This window comes from Drosophila navojoa, chromosome 5 (genome assembly GCF_054131105.1).
Source record: "Drosophila navojoa isolate 15081-1374.11 chromosome 5, UAZ_NAV_1.0, whole genome shotgun sequence".
In the NCBI taxonomy this organism is placed as follows: domain Eukaryota; kingdom Metazoa; phylum Arthropoda; class Insecta; order Diptera; family Drosophilidae; genus Drosophila; species Drosophila navojoa.
This window is the reverse complement of record NC_142893.1, coordinates 2,760,122-2,787,309: the sequence shown is the minus strand read 5'-3', so window position 1 is coordinate 2,787,309 and position 27,188 is coordinate 2,760,122. Positions and strand designations below refer to the sequence as shown.

At 41.1% G+C, this 27,188-nt stretch overlaps 5 protein-coding genes across 7 annotated transcripts in view; 1 reads left to right on the top strand and 4 right to left on the bottom strand.

Annotated features, from left to right (window-relative positions):
• Gp210 (nucleoporin 210) overlaps positions 1 to 17,855 on the bottom strand; it is a 28,600-nt gene extending 10,745 nt beyond the window's left edge. Inside the window, exons 1-14 of the mRNA XM_030382156.2 lie at positions 17,624 to 17,855; positions 16,480 to 17,548; positions 15,039 to 16,418; positions 14,228 to 14,978; positions 13,840 to 14,157; positions 13,176 to 13,307; positions 12,873 to 13,072; positions 12,505 to 12,768; positions 11,171 to 11,296; positions 10,759 to 10,864; positions 4,600 to 4,721; positions 4,406 to 4,504; positions 4,094 to 4,327; positions 3,865 to 4,011 (exon numbers count right to left, since the gene is read on the bottom strand). Of these exons, the coding sequence (XP_030238016.1) occupies positions 3,865 to 4,011; positions 4,094 to 4,327; positions 4,406 to 4,504; positions 4,600 to 4,721; positions 10,759 to 10,864; positions 11,171 to 11,296; positions 12,505 to 12,768; positions 12,873 to 13,072; positions 13,176 to 13,307; positions 13,840 to 14,157; positions 14,228 to 14,978; positions 15,039 to 16,418; positions 16,480 to 17,548; positions 17,624 to 17,778 (5,103 nt within the window). The 5' untranslated portion in view covers positions 17,779 to 17,855. The remainder of the gene's footprint in view (positions 1 to 3,864; positions 4,012 to 4,093; positions 4,328 to 4,405; positions 4,505 to 4,599; positions 4,722 to 10,758; positions 10,865 to 11,170; positions 11,297 to 12,504; positions 12,769 to 12,872; positions 13,073 to 13,175; positions 13,308 to 13,839; positions 14,158 to 14,227; positions 14,979 to 15,038; positions 16,419 to 16,479; positions 17,549 to 17,623) is intronic.
• A 376-nt stretch (positions 17,856 to 18,231) lies between these two features.
• On the bottom strand, positions 18,232 to 19,466 carry LOC108655153 (hydroxysteroid dehydrogenase-like protein 2). Its single transcript, XM_018106880.3, has 4 exons — positions 19,283 to 19,466; positions 19,066 to 19,229; positions 18,782 to 18,995; positions 18,232 to 18,719 (listed from the first exon to the last, which is right to left on the bottom strand). The coding sequence occupies exons 1-4, from the start codon at positions 19,294 to 19,296 to the stop codon at positions 18,251 to 18,253; spliced, it is 861 nt and encodes a 286-aa protein (XP_017962369.1). The 5' UTR covers positions 19,297 to 19,466; the 3' UTR covers positions 18,232 to 18,250.
• Positions 19,467 to 19,759: 293 nt separating this feature from the next.
• Positions 19,760 to 21,022, bottom strand: LOC108655154 (hydroxysteroid dehydrogenase-like protein 2). Its single transcript, XM_018106881.3, has 4 exons — positions 20,854 to 21,022; positions 20,631 to 20,794; positions 20,359 to 20,572; positions 19,760 to 20,295 (listed from the first exon to the last, which is right to left on the bottom strand). The coding sequence occupies exons 1-4, from the start codon at positions 20,865 to 20,867 to the stop codon at positions 19,827 to 19,829; spliced, it is 861 nt and encodes a 286-aa protein (XP_017962370.1). The 5' UTR covers positions 20,868 to 21,022; the 3' UTR covers positions 19,760 to 19,826.
• Positions 21,023 to 21,194: 172 nt separating this feature from the next.
• On the top strand, positions 21,195 to 26,893 carry LOC108655022 (angiogenic factor with G patch and FHA domains 1). 3 transcript variants are annotated; one of them, XM_018106698.3, is made up of 9 exons: positions 21,195 to 21,521; positions 21,579 to 21,675; positions 24,583 to 24,719; positions 24,914 to 25,009; positions 25,122 to 25,191; positions 25,788 to 26,282; positions 26,352 to 26,469; positions 26,533 to 26,632; positions 26,702 to 26,893. In XM_018106698.3, exons 1-9 carry the CDS (start codon positions 21,327 to 21,329, stop codon positions 26,867 to 26,869), a joined length of 1,476 nt encoding a protein of 491 aa, XP_017962187.1. In that variant the 5' UTR covers positions 21,195 to 21,326; the 3' UTR covers positions 26,870 to 26,893. The 3 variants fall into 3 exon arrangements, with proteins under 3 accessions (XP_017962187.1, XP_017962186.1, XP_017962185.1); XM_018106697.3 differs by lacking the exon at positions 25,122 to 25,191 and adding an exon at positions 25,256 to 25,685 and having other exon boundaries at positions 21,197 to 21,521; positions 24,914 to 25,003; XM_018106696.3 differs by lacking the exon at positions 25,122 to 25,191 and adding an exon at positions 25,256 to 25,685 and having other exon boundaries at positions 21,197 to 21,521.
• On the bottom strand, positions 21,683 to 23,298 carry Hex-C (Hexokinase C). Its single transcript, XM_018106700.3, has one exon. The coding sequence runs from the start codon at positions 23,152 to 23,154 to the stop codon at positions 21,790 to 21,792; it is 1,365 nt and encodes a 454-aa protein (XP_017962189.1). The 5' UTR covers positions 23,155 to 23,298; the 3' UTR covers positions 21,683 to 21,789.
• Positions 26,894 to 27,188: the final 295 nt, after the last annotated feature.

Sequence of the window (27,188 nt, the reverse complement as noted above, 5' to 3'; positions counted from 1 at the left end):
TATCTGTATCTGTATCTGTATCTGTATCTGTATCTGTATCTGTATCTGTGTATCTGTATCTGTGTATCTATGTCTGCGTATCTGTATCTGTGTACAAAGTCTTGTATCTCTTTGTCGAAAGCGTATTTAAACTGTGAGCATAGCAAATAACTTGCATAAATAAATTGACTTAAAAGGGATCCAATTGACGCAATTTGCAAAATGTGTGAAGTCAACAACAACAAATTAATAATCAAATAAGTAAACAATTTACGCAATGAAAAATGTGACAGTCTTCAGGCATAGACGACGTGCAGATACGCAGCAGAAAATTTGCAAAAAATTGTAAATGCAATGGGAACATTTGCAGGGTTTTTAAGAGGTATGTCTAGTTGGACATTTGAATTTTTAGCCCAAAGGTCGCATATGCCCCATTTAAACAGAATGCTGCAGGGCATTTCATATTTGCAAAATTAATGCGTTTAAATGAAAAACAAAGTTATTATTGCAACGGATGCTGCACGGCGACCAACGACTGACACATCCGTGAAAGTACTTATGCGCCTACAAAAGTATACATACAAATGCACATATTTATATACATATATATGTGTATGTGTATGCATATGTGCCTGTTATCAAATGGCTGATCGATAAGTGTGCTCGACTGGAACTTAGCCTGTAAGCCGTTTTTAAGCACAGTCGAGCATTCAATGAGCTTACAGCCAACAGCTTATTTGCCAGTATATAGAATGAAGCTGGCACGACCGAAAGATACTGCTCAAACTGATTGTCTGTTGGACGAGCTACAATAATTTGAGATAATAGCTCTTAATCTATTGAAGATGTACTGCTACTGCTACTGCTAGATGGAACAACTGCTTCTCTTTCTCTCTGCTCGATAGCTCTTTAAGATATAGTACTACAGGGAATATATGTAGCTTTTGTAGGCATATATGCATTATGCGCATCAGAACCTTACTTACACTCACAAACTACCTCTTTGCCTGCAATATGCATTTAAGGGGTATTTGTAAATGCATACATATATCAATAATAATATTAAAATGTAATAATAAATAGTTTTAAAAATATATTGTATATAAATATCAACATTGTTAATAAACGGAAGTGCAAGCATATCAGCAGCAGCAGCAGCAGCAGCAGCAGCAGTTGCTGTTGCAGCAGGAGCAGCAGCAGCAGCAGGAGCAGGAGCAGGAGCACTTACTGCCTTCTTATTAGCCCATTGATAATACATGAAGAATATTTAATAATTAATTGAAAATTATGCAGACCACTGCGCTTTTAAAAGGTCGTACATTGTAAATTGTATACAGATGTAAGCTATATGAGCATTAATATAGATATATATATATATATATATATATAATATAAAGAGCAAGAGAGAGAGAGAGAGAGAGGGAGAGAGGGACAGATACAGAGAGTGTATTTATATTTGTGTCAGGATATCTGTGCTGTAATGCGAATTTTAATATAAAATTTGCCGAGTGCACTGGAATTGACAGCCGCATAATTTGGCTTCACATGCGCCTATATACATACATACATACATGCGCACATTTTTTTATGTGGTCAGCAGCAACTTTAAATGATTAATTGTTGATAATCAACAATATAAGAAATTAATGCTTTAATATGCATAAATAATGCACAACGACTCTAGTTAATATATCCAGTGAATGAGAATGAGGCACAAATCAACTGCAGACATGTGAAGGGCATAAAATAAATGTAGTTTGAAGTACTTTAATGGGAAGTTGTAATATTTCGGAATATCGATATAGATAGATATGTATATGTGCACATGTATATTAAAGTTTGTATATAGAAAATATGGAAGCCGAAGATCAAAAGCCCCAAAGAAAATATCAGGAAACACAAGCAAATATAAAAGCTGCCAACTGCAATGCATGATTATATATATATATATATATATAATCATACATTGCAGTTGGCAGCTCAAAAAGTATTCTTCTATAAGCCGTTACACACCAACCAATAACACTATAATGTGTATAGTGGGACCATTGTACAAGTATAACATTTAAGAGCTTGACTCGAGTCTGCTTATAATATTGTAGTAGCAATAAAACAACAACAGCAACAACACCAACAACAACAACAGCATTGAGTATGACAATAACAATGACAATGACAATGGGCAGCTGTATCGCATGTCCACTTCACACACTCGACAGTTTGAAGTTCCATTGATGCGATTTGTGCGATGGGCACAAGTGCCGAGCCGTGCATGCGCAATTGAATTGAGCAATCGAGTGTTGCATGTCCCGGGCATGTCCTTCTCGCCTAGCAGCGGCGAGACAGTGTCTGTTAGTTAATGCAGCTGCAGCCAAGTTGGCCAAAACTGGCGAATTTGCAGCTAATGCAAATTATGCAGCATATTTCAACTGGGGGGAAGGGAAGTGAATGCTGGTTGTCACTTAACCATAATTAGAGTGGCTCAAGATGTGGCCAATATTTCAGAGTGGCAAGCTGGCGAATAATAATGTGGCTCTAGCTAACCGGAAACGGAAGTCAAGCAAAATGCTGTCATTTTGCATTTTTTCAAAAGACATCAGAGAAAAGAATACGCAGCAGAGGAGCACGAAAAAAAAGAATGAAAGCAAGGGAGTAGTAACAAGTCCTCAGGGTGGACATTGACATTGCCAGGCACAAGAAGCCGCAACGGGCAACATCAGCATTGGCAACAATAGTCTCGACCGAACGACTAACTGCCAAGGACAGTCCATAAGAACTTTCAAATTCATGGAATACGCTCAGTCTCTCTCTCTTTCTCTCGCAGTCTGTCTGACTGTCTTCTTCAGTCTACTTCAGCTGGACGGAACGGACACACTCTCCACAGTTGTCGTACATAATATTGTACTTTAAGAGCTGCCCGCCAGTGGCTATGCCAGGACTACCACGACGACCACGACTGCCTCAAAACTGTAGCGTACATTGTAAAGCAATTTCCTGTATTTTATTACCACATAAAATGTGCGTCCTTCTGCTGGCGTTGCTTCGACTGCTGCTGCTGCTGCTGCTGCTGCTTCTACTGCTCTACTGCTCTCGAGCTTATGATTGTTTCTCAAGGCGAGCGCATAAATAGGTACAAAAGTGCAGCGAGCATTTGCTTCGACTTTAAGCAAACGGAAATCCCACTCAGCATATGTAGTGTATAAGCACATATGTATATATGTATATATAAATATTTAAACAGCGCAGCTGCAGCAACGCCGCCTCGCTGCACTTGTGTACAAGAATGCACATCTTCAAATGGAAATTAGGTGGCGACTGTCATTAAATACATGAATTCACTTAGACAAGTGAAGATCGGATGGAAATACAACAATTCACATCTACAAGTGGAAAGAGACTTTCACTGTTATGTGTGGAATATGAGTGAAAATGAAATTTGAAGATATTCTAGTCTGGCTCAAATATAATTTGTTAAATGCTTTACTCAAGCTTCACTATATATAATATATCATATAATAACCCATATCACATCTACCTGTACTACTAGAGAGTTTAGGAAAATAGTTTATTTTACATATACACAGACATATGACTATATATATAGCATATATATATAATACAGTCGAATCCCGATATGGAAATGGCAAGGGAATCAGATTTTGTTTTTCCATTTATACCGAAATTCAAACTATTGAGAATTGTTGAGAATGAATTTCTTTCAAGGGGATAGAATTATTTTCGATTTATCGCCGATTTTGCCTTAGCGAGGCACCACTAAATTCCTATATTTCCCATCACATACTCTCATTTACGGCATTTATGTGCCCACAGATCCCTCTTTAATTTGTCCATTTCTTAGTCACACCTGGCAGCAATTAAACTCACCTGCAGCTTTTGCAATGCCTTGTCCAGTCCCGTTATGTGCAGCTCCTGGGATTTCAAATCGTGCACCTGCAGCGATTCGAGCGACACTTTAATGCCCGGCACCATTTTCAGCGACATGGTACCCAAATTGCCGTTCGGCATCGCAGCCTGCAATTAAACCCAAAAGCAAATATTTTAGCCAAATGGCATACATTTGTTGTACGGCAGCACTCGGCGTTTGCCTACTTACCTCCAGCTCGAGCTGCACATTGTTTGACTTCAGTGTGGCGAGCAGATCCGTAAAACTGGACTTTAGCACCAGCTTGCACGCATACTGGCTGCTGTTCACGTCGAATATGGCCTCCACATGGTACAGCTTCAGCAGCCTTTGGCCTAGCTCATCCTTGGCCACCAGGCGACAGGTGAACGCCTCCACGGTGATTTTATGCAATTGATTTATGCACTTGGATATATTCTGGGCAATCTGCAATTATCGCAGGTACACAGAGTGTGAGAGTGTGAGGGAGTGTGAGGCGGCGGCATTTCTATATCTATAACTAACCAGATTGCTGTACTTGTCCGTCTGGATGTGATTGCGCAGCACCAGCTGTGCCGTGTACTCTGACCCACTGAATATGTCAAACACTTTGGCAAACACAATCTGCAAATGTGAAGGGCAAACATTAAACGGGGCGTCACTCGACTCGCATGACTTATGCTGCTGATGGTGTTGCTGTTGCTGGTGTTGGTACATACCGTGTCCGCTTCGCGCAATTCTAGATCGTATTTGATGTAGCCGCCGCGATGCGATTTATCACCACACGTCACCACGACCTTCTCGCCTAGCTTCTGCTGCTGGTTGAGCACACGTGCAATGCCTGTAAAGGTAAATCAACTTTCAGAACTGATCGGCGACTATTTAAATCAAAGAGTAATTATACAATCTAATTACAAAGTTTTCAGATGGAACTTTCTTCTTCAAGAGGGTTGTTCAATATATATTTGACATAAGGTATTGGGAATACGAATTAAAGTATATAGAATAATCAAATTAATCAGGACTATGAAGAATCATAAGATTTATTAATGTTTCAGCAGCCCAAGATTGGGAAAAAAATATGACTCAAGTACAGACAGAACAGTTTTGGAAATAGAAGAAATTTTTAATCTTTCAGCATCCCGAAAGTAATATAAAAGGCCATCCATATAATCTAACTAGAATGGAGTCAAATATTAAGAAATTATTATAAGAAATCATTTTTATATATTATATACATATAAGTAATCCTTAGATATTATACTTATAAGAAATTATTACATATTTCAACACATTATATATACAAAACTTCCTTTTAGAAAACCTCTATCAATATGGATACACAAGAACTTTCTTATATGCTTAGCCAATCGATTAATTTTCAGTTTATATACAATATAAATAGAAAAATTATTCAACGAAATCAAACAGTGTGTAAACCTTTTTAAAATTTTATAGCCCAACAGATTCTCATTTATATTTCAGCAACTTTTTCGAGCAGCCCTCTCGCCAGCAAATTGTTGGCCTAAATTCATGAATATTGGTTTGAGAATTTCCATGAAATACTTGAAAGATGAACTACTCGACTCGAGTCGAGTCGACTGAACTGCCTCGCCCCAAGTAACCCGCTTCGCCTTTGCCCTGGCCGGCGGACAAAAAATTGAACTACGCAAAGGCCTAAAATATGCAAGCAATGTCGTTGAGACTGTGCGCCGAAAAAGACGTAGCTGAACAGTTTGCCAAACAAACAACGATATTAATATTTGATGGCATTAAATATGCTTCAATGATTTCTTTCCACCTGTAAGCCCCCCCTGCCCACCTGCCCTATGCCCAGCGGGCGACGGCGTCTCAATGCAAATGGTGTGCCGCATTGAATAGTAAATAACAAAAGCTTAGCGAAGCAGAAAGACTGTGCAAATACTCTTCAAAGCGTGGGGCAGGCGGAGTGCAAGGGGGCAGGGCAGGAGACGGAAGCAGTAGCTGTCGATGTCGATGTCTTTATGTCATGCTAAATGAGGCAGCTAAGACTACTTAGAGCTAAACAGGCAGGCAATTCCAGCATGGAAAGGGTATGTGCTCAGTCGGCTGCATTCTTTGAACTTGACAAACATTTCACATAGTTTTAATTAATTTGTGCGACAACAGAAATATGACATGGCGCACGCCAAAGACCAGACGAACGATAGTCATGTGTGTGTGTTGGTGAGCAGAGTTTCGTATTGCCTTTTGTTTAAATTACAAAAATATAGTTAAATTAATTTTAAAGCACTGCAGGCGACATCAGGCTAATTGTTTTGGGACGTTTTCCTTTTTTGCTCTACTGCCATGACACAGAACAGCTTTGATTTTCCACTTTTCCTTTTTGCACTCAGCAGCAGCAGCAGCAGCAACAGCAACAACTAAAACTAATCTACAGCTGTGAGGAATATTGGCTGTATAAATTGCTTGGGGATTTCCTTTCGGTCGTCACACAATGAACACAATGCCAATTGAAATATAAGTAATCAAGTGGACTATAAACATATATACATATACATATATATACATATACAATATACATATATGTGTACATGTCTGTCTATATATTATATACAAAATCTGTCATATGCATTCATAAAGGGGTCAACAATTTGTTTAGCATGAAATTCACAAGAATAAAATCTTTAAATTATTCCCTCTGGTTGAGCTGCGCATAAATTTCCGCCTGAATAATTATTAACTAAAATTCAACTAAAGTAAAATTGTAGAATGCACAGAATTATTAATTATTTAGTATAAAAATTTATTAAATTACATATTAAACGAATATATATATTTTTATTTCATGTCTTTAATCTCAAGCAAATCATTTTATATAGATGTCCTTCTCTATGCACCTGATCGAACAGACAAGTGCTTGATATACCCTGGAATTTGTTTGAAAACAAATGTATGTAACTCTAAGGTATGCAACTAAAATATACCCTGGAATTACATGGCAGAAAAGCGTATGCAACTTAAAATTATTCAATTGGAATATACCCTAGAATACACTAGAATAAAACTAAGATATACCCTGGAATTAGGTTGCAGAAAGGCGTATGCAACTCAAGAGTATTCGTTTGGAGTATACCCTAAAATTCGCTCTAAAGCAAGTCTAATGATATGATTAATACTATTTAGCGAAATTGCAGAAAATTATATTGGAATATACCCTGTAATCCAAAGCAAGATAGCTAGAGATAGGTAACTTCGAAATTTACAAAATTTGTACTATTATCTCTCAATATCTTTTATGAACCAATAACCTAATGCCCGATCGGGTATTCTCAGACCTTACTAAGCAAGGGACAAATGTATATATTCTCTGTAATTAAGCTAACATAATCATAGGAACTGAAGTAGAACGAAACTCCACAACTAAGAAATGCCCTACACTCATATTAAGCTGGCTTCGATGCAACAAAATGATTCATAGGCTAAGCCCAACGAACTAGTTATAGTTGGCTGTATCTATTATCTATGCACAGCTAGATAATACCTCATACCATGAAGCAGGCATATGCCTCTGAAAATACCCTGTAATCTTAGTCGCAGCTATGGTCAGCTATCTAGATTCCCACAACTTGTACAGTAATAAAACCTTCATGAGTAAACACAATATACCCACACACAGCCTGCACAATTACAGGGTGCTCAAGAAGACACACTACTCTCGCAAATGAACACACATGAGCATGCAGTTGCTAAGCAACAGCCACATCAACTAACTACGTGTGTGCCATGTAGCCTAACGAGTTTCAATTTTGAATAGGCCTTCTCCAAATTTGGCTGCCTTTCAAACAAAATATGTACGCTGGCTCTCAAGCTTCTCAGTTTTAGCTGGAAAATTGGAATTCCGAGGCCGAGGCAGAGGCAAAATGCAAAAGCTTTGGCTTCGCAATTGCTCAGATGCTTACGCTTCGATTCCAAAAACATTGCAAGAAGCTTAAACGATAGGAGCAACTGCGTCTGCTTCCTTTCCACTGTCAATCTCTACTTTCCGAGAGTTGTGTTGTGCTCTTATCATAATATTTTCATTTCCCATCAACAGCAGCGATGTCAGCACCATGGCAAGGGGGTTGAGAGACACAGCGAGAGAAGGAGAGGGAGACATAGAGATAGAGATAGACATACTTATTTGATACACACTTCAAGTTTGTGTTCGAGTTCTTGAACAGACAAGAGTTTGTGCCAAGTTTTCTACTCATTTTTGGTCTTATACATACGCATGCCATATTGATATTTGGCAAATACATAGATACTTTATCTTTATGCTCGACTGCAGCTAGAAGCTCGCAGTTAACAATAACAAACACGCACAAGCAGAAACATTCACACATCCACACACACACACACAGGTTGCATAATCGCGATTGCTGTCCTGCCTTTATTTGCTTTATCCTTTTGCCAAAGCGACGACGCCTCGCGACGTGCAAAGTGTGAAAAATTGTTTTTCTCATATACAATTTTTCCCTTTACTCCTTTTCTTTTTACTTTTTCCTCTTTTTTTTTTTGGTAGATTGAGTTTTGCGAAAGGACAGCACTTTATGAATAATGTATTACGCTTAGCTGCGTTGTGTTGTGAATTACGTTAGAAGTTTACTTTAGCAATTGCTCAACTTTGAGCGCATGTTGCCTGTAACAGCATATAAACGATACTACTTATGACTATATCCAAAAAAAACGGCAGGTGTAACTCAAATACCATGATTTTTCTATGATAAAAATGGATAGGTTCTTGTGGAGTATATCGTGTGCCGAAATTTTAAGAATAAGAATGTATGTGTAGCTATCTGAAGAAGAAATTACATATTATACTACTATCTCATACTATCTCATAAGGTTCTTGAGATTAATGCTGAATACCATGGTATAAATGGTTTGTATGGAAAATGCTAATAGATAATAACCTTATTTGTCAATATTAAACATTTTAAAATGTATTTTTTATAGAGATCCATACAAGAATTGGAATCATATTTGGTGTATCTAGCTCCTACAGTTTCTGAGTTCAATGGGTCAATGGTCACATTCATTATGATGTCAATTAAGGAATCCAAAGCATATATGCTCAATCTGGTAAATAGGTTATATCATGAAATATGGTATATATGATAGCACCCAATAAGATTTATATTCCATATTTCCTGCCTGTACCTTGAATACTCCCTGAATTATCTTATATGACAATTAGATATATCACCTTTAAAAACATACACGACTTTATATACCTTACCGAATACCAAATTTTATATCCATATCTCTAATACTCTCCCATATATCATAGATATATAACTCATAGAAATAGTTATCTCAATTTTTACTTTCCCTGAAAATAGTTAACATCACTTTAAAGTTAATCCAACTTTGAGTGCAAGTTTAAAGGTTACTCACGCTCGGTACTCACTACAATAAATAAAACAATTTGAAATATGCTGGCCCCATCGTTGAACTTAGTCGTTATTTACTGTATCTGTACGGCTGACAATGTTTGTTCAACACTTTACGCGCCACTCAAAGGCTCAAGGGACCAACACACACACACACACACACACACATACTGCTGTATACACCTGCACAATAACAATTGTAAATATTTTTGCTGCTGCTCTACGGGAAAAAGTAAAAAAAAAAATAGAAATAAAATGGAAAAACATGACGATAGAAAACAAAAAAGAAGGGAAACTGAAATTGCTGCACTTGGAAATGGCGTAAATAGCATGGAAAATCTATTGAGCACTCATAGCGATATCGATAGGTAATTAATTCAGAAATTATAGCGCCCAAATAGTAGCAAACACTTTTGCTCTTGTTCTATGCTTTTCTCTCTCTGTGTTTACAGAGCAGCCAAAAAATAAGCCTAATTGGGTTATCAATAAATCGTACGTAAAATATAGGCCAATTTATGGGATTGCAACATCAACATACTGTTCGTGTGGTTGTCTTTCTGTCTGTCTGTGTGGGTGGGTGGATGGGTGGATGGTTGTATTGATGCTGTTTCGGCACCATCCTCATCAAACAATGCGTTCCGACTGCTGTTGAATTTGTAAAGCGAAATGCAACGCATAAATTAGCATTGAAATAAAATTGCCAAAAACTGTGAATTGTTTGTACTGAGAATTAGCACCCAAATAAACAGGATTTGCAAATTATAATGCAAACAAATTAAAATAATCAATACGCTGATAAGCGAAGAAAGCCTGAATAAACAGGTGATGTTTTTTTTGGGGAGAATGGATGGGCACATTGTGCACTGAGTGAACTAATAACGTTAGATATATATGTGCAGTAAACTGTTATACTGTTATATACATAAAACGTTAGATATGTATGTATAGAACTTCACTTGCTTGAATGTCATGTAATGTAGAGTAGATCTAAATATATATATTATGTTGCCATATACTGTTATACTGTTATACATATAACATTAGATATGATGTACACTCAGTATTAATATGATGTAATTTAGAGTAAATCGATTATATTAACATACTGTTATACTGTTATATACATATAGCTGTTATACTGCTATATACGTTATATGCATATAAAATCATATATGATGTAGTATAGTATCAGTATGATATAATGTAGAGTAAGTCGATTCTGTTAACATATACTGTTTTACTGTTATATACATTCAACATCAGATATATGTGAAGAAGATTTTGTGGACATATATCAAAAAACGCCAATATTTATCAAATTAAATTCAAATTATTTCCATAATTCAAAGTCCAACTCATACAGCGATTACCTAAATTTTCTGCTATTTCATAGATAGTACACGGCGGTTCTTACACATTCATTTTGATTGGATTGTACAACCTTGGCTGCACAAAACTACTCACCTGTGTTTTTATTAATCGTCACCATCTGCTCATTGGAGCTGCTCCAAATCGATGACAATGTTAGCGGTGAATCGAAGCAAATGATGTCACCCACTGAGAAAATTGTCTGTTGGAGGCGGCGTGGTTCGATTTTATTTGAGTTTTTTCCCCACCGCCATTTTCGTGATGTTGACAGATTCCGTAAAAAATAGTGACGCAGTGTGTCAATTGTGAATAGTTATTCGATAGTCGCATGCGGAAGAAAAAAGTTGAAAGAGAAATTGATTTATGAGCAAACGAGCGAGATCAAATCAAATGTTAAATTCACACCCTATAAGAAGCTTACAGCATTACTTAACTAACTTTGCAGCAAGCTGACAGAGTTTTAAATTAAAAAACCGGCATGCAGACATATATATGCATATAGACTTACCCGGGTGGGGTATATAAGCTTCGACTCGGCCACAGACAGTTTAATGTAATCCTCAGCATGTTTAACTCCGGTTGAATCCTTTAAACTGATGGCAATCATGTTGCTTGTCTCGCGCTGCAAATTCAACTGTGGGTGAAATGCAAAAAAGAAAAAAATTAAAATATATATATAGTATACAGATATCTCTACATATATACAGTTAGTCGAGTTTAATTGGGTTAGAGCTTTATCCAGCCCGCCCTCCCCTTTTGGGCTGTGCATTTGGAATTTAATGCATGTTTTTCGGAGCCAGGCTTCAAGAGTTTTGTGTTTGTGGTCGACGGTCACTCGACAGCCCCAATTTTTAAGAGCCAAAAGCTGCAGCATGTGCGACAACGCATCGTTGCATTTTTATGTGGTGACATCAACGTGCCACAGTCCAGTAAAATAAAAGAAGTAAAATAAAAAAAAGGATTCACTTCCAAAGATCTAACGAATGTGGTATACTCTAGCTGACTTCAGACTGATTGTACCCTTACTTTACTTTATGATATACATATTTGTTGAATTTACAGAAAGTTTTGTAGTATATGAAATGATAATTTTCAGATAATGGATAGTTTACTCATAACTAAAACGTCTTAAGTCTAAACGAGAAAACCCTTCTACAATTCCATGCAAATATCTACAAAGGCAAGCACATGGCAGTTATATATTATAAAAACATCATAAATATAAATATATATATTTCTATATATACCAACTAGAACAATAACAAACAGCTATAGCAATTTTCATAACAATCTGCCAAGGCGAAAGCTGAGTTCAGATCGTTGACTAAGATATTTTTACGACTTAGCTCCGCTGTTGACTTTTATGAGCAACGAAAAATGCCCGCTGCTAGAGTATAATAGAGCGAAAATAGTGCTGGCCAAGCCAAGCGACGTGCCATGCGGCCGAACGCTGAGATTCTATTCCTTTCTTCTCTTTTTTTTTTTTTTTTTGTATTTTATTCATTTTTTTTCCTAGTTCTTTCTCTGCTGCAGGAGTGAGTGGAGCTCAGGTGGCAAGGCAGGTCTTTGGAAGTGCATTAAAATGCAGCGGTTTTGTTGTTAGCAGGCGCACCAAAAAATGAAATTGAAATAACTTGCTAGCACAAAGTTTAAAGTTCACATTTACATATAGACGAGTCGGCAAAGTCGAAAAGCAGAAGTTGGCATAAATATGTACACATAAGACTGTCGACACTTGACTCTCGACACACGAATCCAGACTCTAGACTCCAGACTCTCGACACTCGCCTCTTGACAGTCGACTCTAAAGACAAGCGTCAAAGGAGTTGCTCCAGCACTTACCGCAATTGTCAGATTATTTCCGATCTGTGCATCGACCACATCCTTGGTGGCCAAATCGTAACGTAGTCCATTCACATCCTCAATGTTGTGGGAGAACTCGTTGCCGAGATTGTCGTGCAGCGAAACTTTAAAAACGAAATTCATGCCGCGTGGTATTTTATGCTCCAGCTGCTTCAATTTAATGTCCGGCTGCAAAGTGACCAAAATGTATTGGACATTCTTCACTTCAATGCCAATGGGCAGCGTCTGGTCGACAGTTTTGGCCTGACAAAAAATAAATAAACCACAATATATAATATATATATATATGTATCAAATCAAATGCAATTTCCACGAGGTAAGCCGATTTAAGGCCCCAGCACACTCACAATTATCAGATCACGGCCGAGGGTATCCTTTGTGTGTACAACACCATCTGGCGTCACTGAAACGATTCCGCTACTTTGGCCATCCAACTTATAGACCGCATCATCCATATTACATTTCAACTGTAGCGTACTTCGTGGCGCCGCCAAAATCCAATCCATTGTTATGGGCTTTGGTGCGAGCAGCTCCAGTGTTTTGAAAACTGTGCAACGATAAAAATTTCAATTTGCGGCTTTCTCTCTCTCTCTGTCTCTCACTCGATAACCAATTTCAGCTGTGTTAAAAAAAAATGAGAAAATACTTACCAATTAGCTCCACACTCGACGCGGGCAGCTTCGATCCATCCGGCAAATGGACAGAGGCCGTGATGGTGACCTTGCCGGGATTGAGTGCGCGTATACGTACGGAAATTAAATCGCTGCTTTGGTACTCGATGCCTAAAAGAGCGAAAGATGAACAGTTAGAGAGTATATGCGTATAGAGGGTATATAAGGCAGTAGAGTCATCCACATAAGTATAATTCTATATGGCTATATGTAGCATAAGGTGAATCAATCCATTTTAGATAGCTATTCGGGTAACGTATATTAGTAAGTCGCACATGGAGCTCTTTTTCTATAAATTATTGTGGACTTCATATACATATTTATATTCTACAACTAATATATTTGTATATACTACAACTAACTAGTTATATTACTATATACAACTTATATTTAAGGGGAAGACTCTACAAAATTAATTAGATATCTAAATGCTTCTAGCTTTAGCACTATTCAGCTTGAGCTGGAAGCCTTGTACGTTCCGTATCTGTTCCTGCACTGGAGCTCAACCATGCAAGCTCATCGTAGAACTGTTTGATCTGCGTGCACTTGGTGGGCATTGAGCTGAAATCTCTGCGCCACAATGCGGTATCTGTGCACGCTGACAATATATACATACATACATGTATATACATAGCCAACTCACCCGCTGCCGTAAACACATTGAAGATCTCCACAACATCCGGCTGATTGACTGACCAGGTGATACGCATATTCTCCAGTGTGCCCAGCACCATGGGCGACAGATCTGGTTGGCCCCACAGCGTGGCAGGCATCACAGCGCCTGAGCGTATGCGCACAAGTGGCGTGCGCACCTGGACGGCAGTTAGGGCGACAACGCGCACGTCCACTGTATCCTCGGAGACAATCTCATCCTTGCCACTGATGGGGCTCTTCAGCAAACAGCGGCCAGTTATGCGCGTAACGCCCAATTTGTGCGCTGTGACTATGGCGGAGCTCATAGCTGTGCAGGCGAAAGAGTAATACGATTAATTGATCGATTCGTATAGCTGCTATAGCCGCCCACCACTTACTTGCCACCTTTTCCTCGTGCACGATGTAAACGATATTGGTATTTGGTTGCGGTCCGCCCTGGTAGTAGATTTGTATGCTCGAGCCGACGACGAGCGTCGAGTTCCTGGGATAGAGACGCATGGGCGCAAAGACCTGCACGTTGAGCGGCTCACTGGACACCTGACGCTCCCCCTTGCCCGACTGGAAGACAATCTTGGTCTCGCCAATGTTGTTGCCCATTATGCTGTAGCGTATTTCGCCAACGTTCAAATTGTCCTGCTCATCCAGCTTGACAGTCAATATGGTGGGATCAAACACCAACTGCGACAGCTGATAGACGCTCAGCATATTCGGATCGATGTGCAATGGATTCTCGTTCGTATCGAACAATTGCACAATGGCCTCGATGGTATTCGTTCGCTCCACTCGATCCAGGGCACGCACAGTGATCGATCCGATGCCCACCACAGAGATGGACAAATACGTCGGTTCGTTCATCAGACAGAGATCGGTGAGCTCCAATCGCACATGACCCAAGCGCTGGGGAGTTAGCACCAGCCGCTGCAGCTTCTCATCATGGGTGACTTGCACCACACCATGCTCGGTGAGCTCCAATTGAAAGAATCCGCTGCCCTGAGCTATGGAAATGTGCTCGTTGTGCGAGGGCGCCAAGTAAATGCTGATATGATCCGTGGGCAACAATGTGCTATTGACGGTATGGAAACGTATCTCGTTCTCAATCACAGGCTTCGTGATTTCACCTGTCTTCACCTGCAATAATGGAGATGTATTAGAAATATATAACTGCTACTCGATATCACATTCGCTCACATTCTTCACTCCAAAGTTTGGATGCTCTGGCTGGATGCCCAGCTTCGCGAGCAGCTTCGCGTCGTACTGTGAGACTGTGCCCTTGATGCGGAAATTAGGCGCGACCTCATTCAAGGTCAGGACTAGCACATCTCTGGTGGGCAATCGTACGTTATGATAGAGCTCCACTTCGGCCAGCTGCTGGTGGGGAATGCTGTCCGTTTGATAACGCTCATCGCCAGCAGCGAGCTCCCATTCCAGCCACAGCGAGCTGATGTTCATTAGCTTGCGATTCTTCACATCCTGCACTTCAATCTCAATCTTGAACTTGTTCTCCTCGTCCTTGAGGTACAACAGCGACGAGCGCAGCTCCACGGGACACGATTGGCGCAGTTGCTGCCGAGCATAGAGCTTGAGGAAACGTGGCCGCACGCAGTGCACCTTGGTGGTTATCTTGGCGTGGTAGGCAGCGAAATTGGGCGTGGCCAGTTGATTGTACACACGGTACGTGAACTCCGATTCGCCCAGCTCCAGGCAGAGCACAGTGAAGGCCGTCAAAGCGTTCTGTGTATCGAAATCGATTTCCGAAACTCTGAGGACTTTGCCATCGTATTTCGTGTCCTTGTTGAGATCCGCCTCGAGCGTAAAGATGCGCTGGGGTCCATGGGCGTAGATGATATTGCGTGAAGCGCCAATGGGCAGAATTATTTCATTCTCTACAGGATTCAGCACTGACAGCGGCTCAAAGACGTGCAAATCAACCGAGTCCTGCAGGACTTTATCCTGGAAACTATATGAGATGCGCAACAGGGTGCTGCCCACGGCAGTGCTGCGCAGCTTAAGAATATGACAAGCCTCCGGAGCCAGTACATCCTGTGCGTCTGCGGCTGGCCCATTTTCCAGCTGCAATATCTGATGGGAAAAGTCCAGCTGGAAGTGCAAGTTATCGCATTTGGTATAGGGCACATAGCTGCCATTGACATGCGCGTAGACAGCCACATGGAGTCGCACGTAATCCTTCAGAGCTGTCTCAAAATTGTATTGCTTGACCTCCAGCCGCTTCGGTGGCAAAAAGTAGATTTGTGCTTGCCGAGAAATCTTTTGATTCTTCGCCAATCCCACGCGGACTATGGTGTGTGCCGTCAGCTGCACTCCGGAGTCAATTATCTCCTGCGACACACCCGCCATGCGCACATCTCGTATCTCCGTGGTGGCCAAGCCCTGGCCATCGATTTGCAGCAAGTGCGGATTGCCCGAGTACCACACGTAGTTGGAGTCTCCGCCACTGGCATGAAATTGAAACTTTTGCGGCTTTATGGTATTCGGATCGTAGGGCAAAATTACTTTGACGGGCTCCAGCCTGAGCTCCCCAAAGATTTGCATCTCTGCCTGCACAGAGAGCTGTAAAAGATCGTACATTAATATAAAATACACTCGATAAGGCAGTATATATATATCTTACATCCTTATAAGATCCATATATCTGGGTGGATCCTTGTCTTCGCGCCTCTCCGTACAATCGACTGCCATTGCGCGTCCTCTGGAGTATCTTGAACAGACCTTCATCCAGCTCGGAGCCAATATTGTAGCGAGTGCCGAGCGTAATCTTTTGACCATCGGCGGAATATAAGTCCAATGCAACCTCATGACGCTCGCCCTTCACAGTAATCCAATTGTTGTGCGGCAGCAAGCTAATGCCAAGTTTCTGGGGCTCCGCAACGGTCAGCAGAGCGCTGGGTCCTTTGGGCTTCTCAGATGAGCTCTCCTTTGGCATATTGTGATCGCGCAAATAAACCTGAGTGCGACCCAGGCGAGAGGCCGTGGCTACGCTGCCCTTCATGTAGGCCACATTCTCGTCCTCCACCTCCAAATAGTATTGCTTATTGGCTGTTATGTCATGAAGTCTGTCCATTTTCAGTTGCATTATGCGAAAGTTGATCGTATCGCCAGCCATGATGGTCACCTCCGAGGGCTCAATTATTATGTTGGCCAGCACACTGATGTACACCTCGACGGGCGGTACATGTCTGTACTCTGGCTGGGGCATGCTGACAGCAACTTTGGAGGTGCCCGTATTGATGCCCTCCAGCAGGATCATATAGCCCTTGACGCCAGCTGCTTCGAATTTCTCCAGCGACGGCGGCACCACATGGAACGGACTGTCCGAGAAGGTGAGGAAGCGTAGGGCAGGTGGCATATTATTACTCGGTGAGGATATGTCCCAGTTGAACTCGATGCCTTCCAGCGTAAAGAATTCATTGCCTTGCGAGTCAAAGGCGTGCAGCTCGAATGTGGCTGGCGCTTCCTCCAGGTACAGCTGTCTGGTGGCTGTGCGCACATTCAGCCGGTCAATCGTATCCACAATCACATCACAGCGGAGCGTTGCGCCTGTGGCCACCTCCTCGGCGAAGACAATCGCCGTGTTGCGACGCCGCTCACGTGTCTGCACGGTGACTATGGCCTGGCTTGAGCACTCCGAAAATCCATTTTGCACAGGCGTGACACTTATCAGATCTTGGCGCGAAGATGTCCTAAAAATAAAACCATTAATATAAGTAATCTGCTTTTAGGTTATAAAGCAGACGCCGGCTGCTGCGATGTTTCACCATTTATAGCAATTGGGATCGACGACTTCCAGCGTAAAATTGATGGATTTGTCTTGAAATATCGGCAGCAGAACACGCGGATGGTTCAATTTCGCCGATTCACACACATTTTGTGATACAAATAGCAGTAGAAATAAACAAAATACTTTCTGCATTTTGGCACATGTAAGCGTCCGTTTCAAAGAGTCGCGTTATTTCTACTGAACTGACTCATATATGATGACAAATGAACAGAAAACCAAGCGATATATGGTTCATATAAACGAATGAACAAGTCTATCGTATTCACGCGTCTATCGATATAATTGCAGTTCCAGATTTTGGCGCCAATTCATAGTTAGTGATTAATCAGCTGTATACAAAAATTGTTAAGTTTTTAAGTGTCATTATATATATTTATATCATTCATTAACAGAAAATATTAATTAAACATTTTAAATTAATAATGCATTGCATGCATTTTGTAGTGACACCACACAATAGTTCAGATGAACTAAATTGCTCACCACAATACAGCAAGTATCGATTCATAAGCACGCAAAACTATCGGAGCCACTTAATTGCGCGGCAATTCAAATGATTTGATAACAAAATTTATTTTGTAAGAACAATAAAAATATATAAAATTTACAGTTTGGCAAAAGGACCTTCATCATCTAAAAAGATATCTAATTGGAGGTTATGCATGTTCTCTGGGCTGCAAGCATATTTGCTAAAATCCCGAACGCCCACATCCAACAAAATCTCATCGTCCATGAAGAAATTGCCAGTGTATTCCCTGGCATCTCTGCAAATAATGGCATATGCGGCATCTGCCATTATATCAGGTTTCCGCGCGTATTTGGCACTCTCCGAACCACTCAGCATTTCAATTGCAGCCGTATGAATTGTTGTCCGAGGCCAAAGGGCATTGACGGCCACGCCTTGAGAACGGAACTCCTCGGCCATGCCAAGGACACACATCGACATGCCGTATTTGGCTATGGTGTAAGCTGTATGATTGGCAAACCAATGCGGCTTCATGTTCAGAGGGGGAGATAGGTTCAAGATGTGTGGATTATCGCTCTTCAGCAGATAAGGCAAACAGGTTTTGGAACTGCGAGAATTAAGAAATCTTGAAAGAGCTCCCATTTCCATACGCGAAAAACCTCCACTTACACCAAGAAAGTGCCTCTTGTATTTATATTCTGCATCAGGTCATAGCGCTTCATGTCCGTCTCCAGGGTCGGCGTAAGGGATATGGCACTCGCATTGTTAATAACAATATCGATGCCTCCGAATTTAGCCACAGCTGCTTCAACCGCCTGTTGCACCTGCTTTTCATCGCGTACGTCCACAATGCAGGGCAGAGCTTTGCCACCTGCCCTTTCGACTGTGGATTGATATCAAGATAACACAAATATCATTTCCAGTTCAACTCAAGTACAAAGTGCACTACGTACTCTCCTCAGCTGCCGTATAAATGGTGCCAGGCAATTTTGGATGTGGCTCAGCTGTTTTAGCCGCTATCACAATATTTGCGCCATCCCGCGCTGCTTTCAAAGCGATTGCTTTGCCAATGCCACGAGATGCTCCTGTGATGAACAGTGTCTTGCCCTGTAATTTTCTACTTACTTTGTCAATATAATTTACCCACAATGGTCAAACTTCAATAATTACCCAGAGTTCCTCATTCTTACTCTTAGCAAACTTTCTGCTAATCTAAAGAGAGCAGTAAGCAAAAGTGACCAGATCGCGATCGATTTAAAATGTCTATTGTTTACTTGTTATCAATTTGAGTAAGGAAAACCGACTATTTTAACTTTTGCCAGGTGGTCACACTTAAGCGCCTTAAATTTAAATGAATAACGTACATATTTTACTTAATTTTAAAATGCAGCATTAGCGCCAAGTCTTTAATAATCACGCACTTTACTTTTTTTGCACTGCACGATTGACCCCCACCAGGCCTGGGCGACTGAAGAAATGCTGCCGCTGCTTCCCTTTATATAGGCATCAGCCTGAGTCGCTCTCAAATGATGAGCCCGGTGAGAGGTAGAGGTCGTTGCAGTCGAGTTTTAAACGACGCTCTCTGTTGCGTAGGCTGTAGCTCTTCTTCGCTCTTTCCTTTGTTAGACAGACATACATAGAAACTGATTTAAGTAGCATCTGCCACAACTTTTATCCTATTCTAAATTCAACAATTAATCACAAAACAAATGATTTACAATTTAGCTAGAGGATGTCTATCATCTATAAATAAAGCTAAACTCAATTTATTATTATTTTCTGGATAGCAGGCATATTTGCTCAAGTCTGTTACGCCTTCATCCAACAAAACTTCTTCGTCAATGAAAAAGTTTCCCGTAAATGCTCTAGAGTCTCTACATATTATGGCATACGCAGCATCTGCCATTATCTCTGCTTTGCGTGCAAATAATTCACCCTCAGGTCCAAAGAGCATATCAATAGCTGCCGTATGAACTTTGAAGCGAGGCCAAAGCGCGTTAACTGTCACGCCCCTGTCGCGAAATTCCTCCGACATGCCCAGAACACACATTGACATGCCATATTTGGATATAGTATAAGCAACGTGATCTGCTACCCATCGGGGGCTCATGTTCAGCGGGGGAGCCATGTTCAAGATGTGAGGATTATCGCTTTTCAACAGATAAGGCAAACAGGCTTTGGAGCTGTAGAGATAAAGTTGAAATTATATTCTGAATCAAAGACGATATGATAAGCATTGCACCTACACCAAGAAGGTGCCTCTTGTGTTAACATTCTGCATGAGATCATAGCGTTTCATATCAGTTTTAAGTGTAGGAGTTTTTGATATGGCACTCGCATTATTTATCAAAATATCAATGCCTCCGAATCTAGCAACGGCTGCTTCAACCGCTTGTTGCACCTGCTTTTCATCGCGTACGTCCACAATGCAGGGCAAAGCTTTGCCCCCAGCTCTTTCAACTGTTAATAAACATGTAATGTTGGTTAACATAATTGTCCTCTTTTCATATTCACTTACTCTCCTCAGCTGCTGTATAAATTGTGCCAGGCAATTTTGGATGTGGATCAGCTGTCTTGGCAGCTATTACAATATTTGCACCATCTCGGGCTGCTTTTAAGGCAATCGCCTTGCCTATGCCACGGGACGCGCCAGTAATAAACAGTGTTTTTCCTTTTAATTTGCTATTCAAATATATTTAGTTATTAATATTTTAATTTATATAAACAAACAACTTTACTACCCGTTATTTTTCATTGTTGACCATTGTTTTCTGTTCTGCAATGTGACCAAATTAAATTAACTAGAAAAATCCTAACAGTGCTTCGGGACATAACAGAGAGCAACAAGTTGTTGCTGTTCGTGTGTGAATTTCATAATAAACCCATTCACGCAAAATTAATTAAATTCTTTACCATAATACTATTCCTTAAAATATGAAATAAATCTCTAATTATATTGGTACAATATATTTGAAATTTAATGTTTATATTCAAAATTACTAAAATCGTATTTCCGAATGTGATATTTTCTTTTCGCCCATCACTAAAAATAAAGCATTTTCCAGCACTTCACTAAAAACATTTTAACCGGTGCAAAAATGCGATGCTCCACAAATAAAAAGACGCTGCCCGAGTGAACAACTGAAACAAAGTAGTTTTCATAAAACGATGACAATTTAACTAATGAAAAAATCAATATAAATACACATCAACAATGTCAGAAACGGTCGAGACCAGCCAGGCAGCCGTAGAAGATGATTCGGCTCACGATTTTATAGAGCTCAAATCTATGGAAGATGTGGAGAAATTGGAGCAGAAGCAAATTTACGATTACATAGAAAAATTACACGGAATTATAAGGAAATACGATACAAAGATTGCGTCATATAAGCAAAGGCTAAAGCATTTTGTGAGATTTGCAGATCGAAAGGTTTCTTGACAAGACTAAAATGAAATTTTCTTGCAGCTCAACAAGGAAGCAAAAACTTCAGATGAAAAATTAGCGAATGGCGAAACAAAAGAGACAAAGGACAATGTTGTGGACGGAGAAGAGGGAAAAGAGCGTAAGTGTTAAAATATTACAACAATTTATTAATTATATTAAATTCTACATGGAAGATATTTTGTGGATTGCTTAATTATATCCGTTCGCAATGAGAAACGGAGTATATTGGTTTTCATGTTGATTTGCTGGCGACGGCAGCCACGAGCGCAGCTCCACGCCCCGAACCATCCTCGGAGAGCATAATATCGAATTCCTTATCCGGCTTGACCAGCTTCTGCATCATTTCCCTTATATAACTGTCGAATTTCGGATGAAGGCGATAAACAGATCCATCCATGCCAACCACAACCTTACGATCAGGGATTTTGTTAATCAGTCCACTGATGCCAATAGCCACCAAAGTTGCAGCACGCCTGGCCACACACTCGCAGATGTATTTCAGTTTCTGGCAGTCCTCCACGGACGCCTTATCCAGTCCAAAAAGCTCCTTTACAATGCGTCTGGTGCTTGCGAATTCGGGAAAGGAATCCTCTTCTATCTCCGATATGTGTTTCGTCTCGAAGATATCCACATTGTTCTGCAGCACCGCAACGAAGGCGGCACGTTTGGGGCACAGCTTAAAGATCTTGTTCCTCTCCAGGGCGCGCAGCAGCACCAAACGCACTAATTCGCCCAAATACATGCCTGCGGTCATTTTCTCGAACAGCTGCTCTGAGCGATTAATCGACTTTCGGTCCACTTCACGATCGTAATCCGTGCGCACAAAGTCCAGTTGTCCGTTCTCTCCAAAGGCGCCCCACTCCACATTCACAATCACCTGGCTGCGACTGCGTTTGAAATTCGGATCGAGCAGCTCCACATTCTCCACCTGCTCCACATAGCAGGCATTGCAGCCGGTGCCGACAATGACGCCCACGCGACATTCGGGATTGCGATGTGCGCAGGACATCAGCGTGCCAGTCGTGTCATTGAGCAGAGCGACGACTGCAATCTCTGCGTCTCCGCGCCTTTGAATGGCGTCGTGCAGCATTTGGCCCACATCGTGGCCCTCGACACCGGGACAACTGAAGCCTTTCGTCCACCTCGTCAGCATCGCCTCCTTCAGACCCAACTGGACGCAGGGAAAGGAGAAGGTGAAGCCCAGCGGCAAATAGGCCTTATCCATGTCGTGCTTGGCCACAAATTTGGCCAAGCATTCTGCAATATGATCAAACAGCTCCACGCCCGGCCCAGTCATCAGGTTCTTGGGCACGGGATAGATCTGCGACTCGACTGTGGCATCGTGGTGTCCCTTGAGCGTAACAAGCAGCACGCGGAAGTTGGTGCCACCCAGGTCCAGGGCCAAATACTTGCCCATCTCGTCACCGGTGGGCAAGTCCTGGACATATGTGGGAAAGCATTTTGTGCTCGCCTGTTCGTGTGTGCTCCGTCGCAATCCTTTGGCTGTCTCGTTGCAGAAACGGCTGTAGACCTCTTGCACCTGGTAATCGCTCAGCACAAAGGGTTGCATAAGCTCACGTATTTCTACATCGACCATTTTCTTCAATGTTCTATTGCACCGTTGCTATCCGCCTGGCTCGAATGATGAGTAACGACTAACCAGACCACATACAAGCACCTGCTAACGTCGCCAACTGTGGCTGCAGTCGCTGCTGCTGTTGCTGCTGTTGCTGCTGCTGCCGCTGCGGCACTTGATAAGAATTGCAGTAGCTCAAATTTTCGCGTTCGCAGTTTATAACTGTGTAATCTAAGCTAGCATCAATTAGAAAACAAATCAACTAAATCTGCTGAAACATAAGTAGAAACACACAACGTGTGCTACCCAAAGGCGATAGAGCTTATACGCCGGATAGAGCTTGCCAGCCTCTTTTGATGCAGCTACCTTAGGGCATATTAATTAAGTCTGTTAATTAGTCTGAGAATAGATGTCTAGGCTATGAAACATTTATAGGCCATTGAAGTCGTATGATTTGATATGCGCAAGCGGCTTAAATTCTTGGAATTGCTTTTGTTCATACGAAACCACATTTTTTCAAACCATTCTTTCTTTCTAATCCACATTATGCAGTAATTCTGTAGCGCAAAAGCTTTGTTTACATATAGTAATCGTCTCGTATAACAAGTTTGTTGAAGTTACTAAAGAGAAAAAAATCTGTTTTCTTATACATGATCTAAAAGTTGTACTAATACTTTCTACAACTGTTTTGTGTGATATATGTGTACATAGATTGTATGGATAGGCTGTTCTGAAATCGTGACGAGCTCTTTATACAAGAACTAAAATGTTTATCTATTATTTCTAACACAGCTTAGCTCAGTTATTATTTATTATTTTAAGAACTTTAGATAACAGATACTAAGTGACAAACAAGTATAATTTTGATCTTCAGACTATAATCTTACATTGTAACAGATGCAATTATCTATAGCGAATCAACTGTTGATAATGACCATATAGTTTATGGAACTTCAAGTATCTTCCATGTAATTAAAACTCAGACTGAAGTCCAATACTGAAACTAAATCAAATTAAATTTGTATAACCTCTCCTTGAATAGAGAATTCTTTTAACTCTCCGATACGCATTCTTTTATAAATATATACATTAAACTTTATCAATTAAGAATAATAATAATATAATAATTTTTCAATTAACCCCTATTTCCCACTATTTGCAGTTAGCCTAGTTTATTTGCCTGTAGAAAACAGTTTTTATTATATTGTTTCGCGTTGTTGTAGTCAGGCCCGTTACACATTTAATCTTAATTATTTCCTTATTTTTACTATAAAATGGAAAAGTTGATAATCCCCAAGCGCCAAGTTTGCGTCAAAGTGCGCGGAAGATTAGCGTAAGGTCCCTGGTAAATGATGTAAGCGATTTGGCACAGGCTAACTAGGCGATAAGACTAGATCTAAAATATTAGTACATATATAAATATAATATATATATATTAACTCTTTACAGTTTCGGCCACGGCTGCGTTTAGTTTTGTGGACGAAATGCGTCAAGCGGCAAAGCATGCAGAGAACTTGAACAATTTCGTCTATGAGCCCACGTCGGGCCTGTACTATGATCCCAAGACTGGCTACTACTATAATGCGGTAAGTATTGGCAGAGAGTGTACGTACGTATATACTGTCTATATATGTGTATCATTTACATCAACGTAATCTTTATGACGTGCCAACACGCTGGAGGTTATCGACAAGCAATGAACCGACAGCAATGCCTCTGCTTGATATATACAAACTGACTCTGACTCTGCCTCTTCCTTCTCTCTCTCTCTCTCTCTCAGGAATATGGTCTCTATTATGATGGCAATACGGGCTGCTACTACAGCTACGATCAGTCGAAAGATTCGTATGAATTCCATTCACAGGCACAGGTGCAGGTGAGTCTGTGGCAGTTGCAACAAGTGTGAATTTCGCTGATTGATTAAACTTAATGATCATTCTTTTACTCCTATCCGCTCGTCTACACCCTTCTACTACTGCTCCGTTAAGAGCGAGTCTCTTAGATTTTTAGCACGTTTTCGCAATCTGCGCATAGACCGAATGCGTTGCAATGCATTAGGTAAGCGCTGTGCCTTCGAATGTGCGATAAAAACGCGGATTTCTTTTCTTTTATCCGCTTTTAGGCAAACAGCGCCGCTGGCGGTGGCGACAAGGAGCAGCAGGATAACGAGGAGGACCATCTGCACGATGAGGTGGAGTTCGATGAATACGGTGGCGTGATCACGGACAAAGCAACGCTGAAGCAGATCAAGGCAGAGAAGCAAAAGCTCAGAGATCGCGCTGCCAAGAGCAAGCGCAAGGCGAAGAAGAAGCATGCGAAGGAAAAGAAGAGAAAGGATCGTCGCCACAAGTCGAAGAAGCGTCACAGGGACTCGGACAGCGAGGGGAGTCGCAAGCGCAGGGCTCGCGATGTCGAAGACGGCGAACTGTCGCAATCTTCGAGCAGCTCCAGCTCGGAGTCGAGCGATGGGGAGAGCAGCAACAGCAACGGGGAGGATGACGGTGAGGAGTCCTCCGGCGTGCCCATCTTCAAGTCCAACAGTCGCTTTCAAGGTGTCTAAAGAAATTCGAGTTTTTATCCGCATTTAAACTAGACTCAATATATATATATATATATATATATATGTATGCTAATCTTTGTCTAATCCTCGCCAGACATTGCCAAAAAGTATCCACCCTCGCTGCGCATCATTGTGCAGGAGACAAACGTCCAGGACCTTACCGTGGGCAGCCTTCACTTGATTACCTACAAGGGCGGCTCGCTGGGCAGGGAAGGAGCCCACGATGTCATCATTCCGGATGTGAATGTCAGCAAGTGCCATCTGAACTTCCACTACGATACAAAGCAGGGCGTCTACAAGTGCCGTGATCTGGGCTCTCGCAACGGCACCATTCTCAATGGCTCTCGCATGTCCGAATCGAAGGAAGCCAGCGAAACATTTGATCTGGTGCATGGCAGCGTCATCAGCATTGGCCAGACCAAGTTGCTCTGCCATGTGCACGAGGGGAATAGCACTTGCGGCTTGTGTGAGCCGGGACTGCTCATCGAAACGCAACCAGCTGCAACTGCGCCAGCTGGGGCCGGGAATACGCTGACACACAAGGAGCAGTTGAAGAAGCTTCAAAAGAAATACGGCCTGGAGAATGAAAGTGAGTTTTTGGGTGGATAAATTGATGCGCAATGATAATGATGTATTATTATTATAAATATTATTCTAGAATTTGTGGAGTCGAGCGGCAATCCCAATCCAAATTATAATGATCGCAGTGCTCAGCGACGCATCAAGGTGGGCAGCAGCACAGACAAGGAGAAGACCGAGGTGGCCTGCGTGCACACGTAAGTGGAAAGTCTAGACTGTGAGAAGATGAGCTTTAATCTATGTCTATATTATCTATGCAGTGAAATAGCCAGCTCCAACAAGGGCTTCAAAATGCTCAGCCAACTTGGCTGGCAAAAGGGCGAAACGCTGGGCAAGGGCAATCAAGGATTGCTAACTCCTGTAGGTTGCATATGGTAGTCTAAGGAAGCCTATACATATTTATCTGTATCCTTTCCTATCCATATCCAGATCAATGTCGTGGCCAACGAGGGCACCACTGGCCTGGGCAGCACCGATCCGTCGGCCAAGAGCGCCGCACAAACCATGGACAAGCGTAAATTGGCCAACTTGAAGATAACCCAAGCGCGTTATCAGCGCGCGAAAGATATATTCGTATTATCCGATGAGAGCGATTAATAGAAATTGTTGTTTTTGTTGCTATTTTTTGTTTTTTAAGTTTGAAACACATTTAATTAACAATTACTCATACATTATATGATCATAAGTACATATATATATATATATTATATATAGGGTATATGTAATTAGAAAATCTTGCTATATAAGGTTAAGCTATCAGTCAATTAATTAATTTAGCTTCGCTCAAAACACACACAAGAAAAAAATAATAATAATAGAGAAATATGGAGTAAAAAAAAATATAATAAACTAAAATAAATAAAATACACTTTGCAAAAAGGAAAACTATAAAATACAATACGCGTGTGCCAACCAA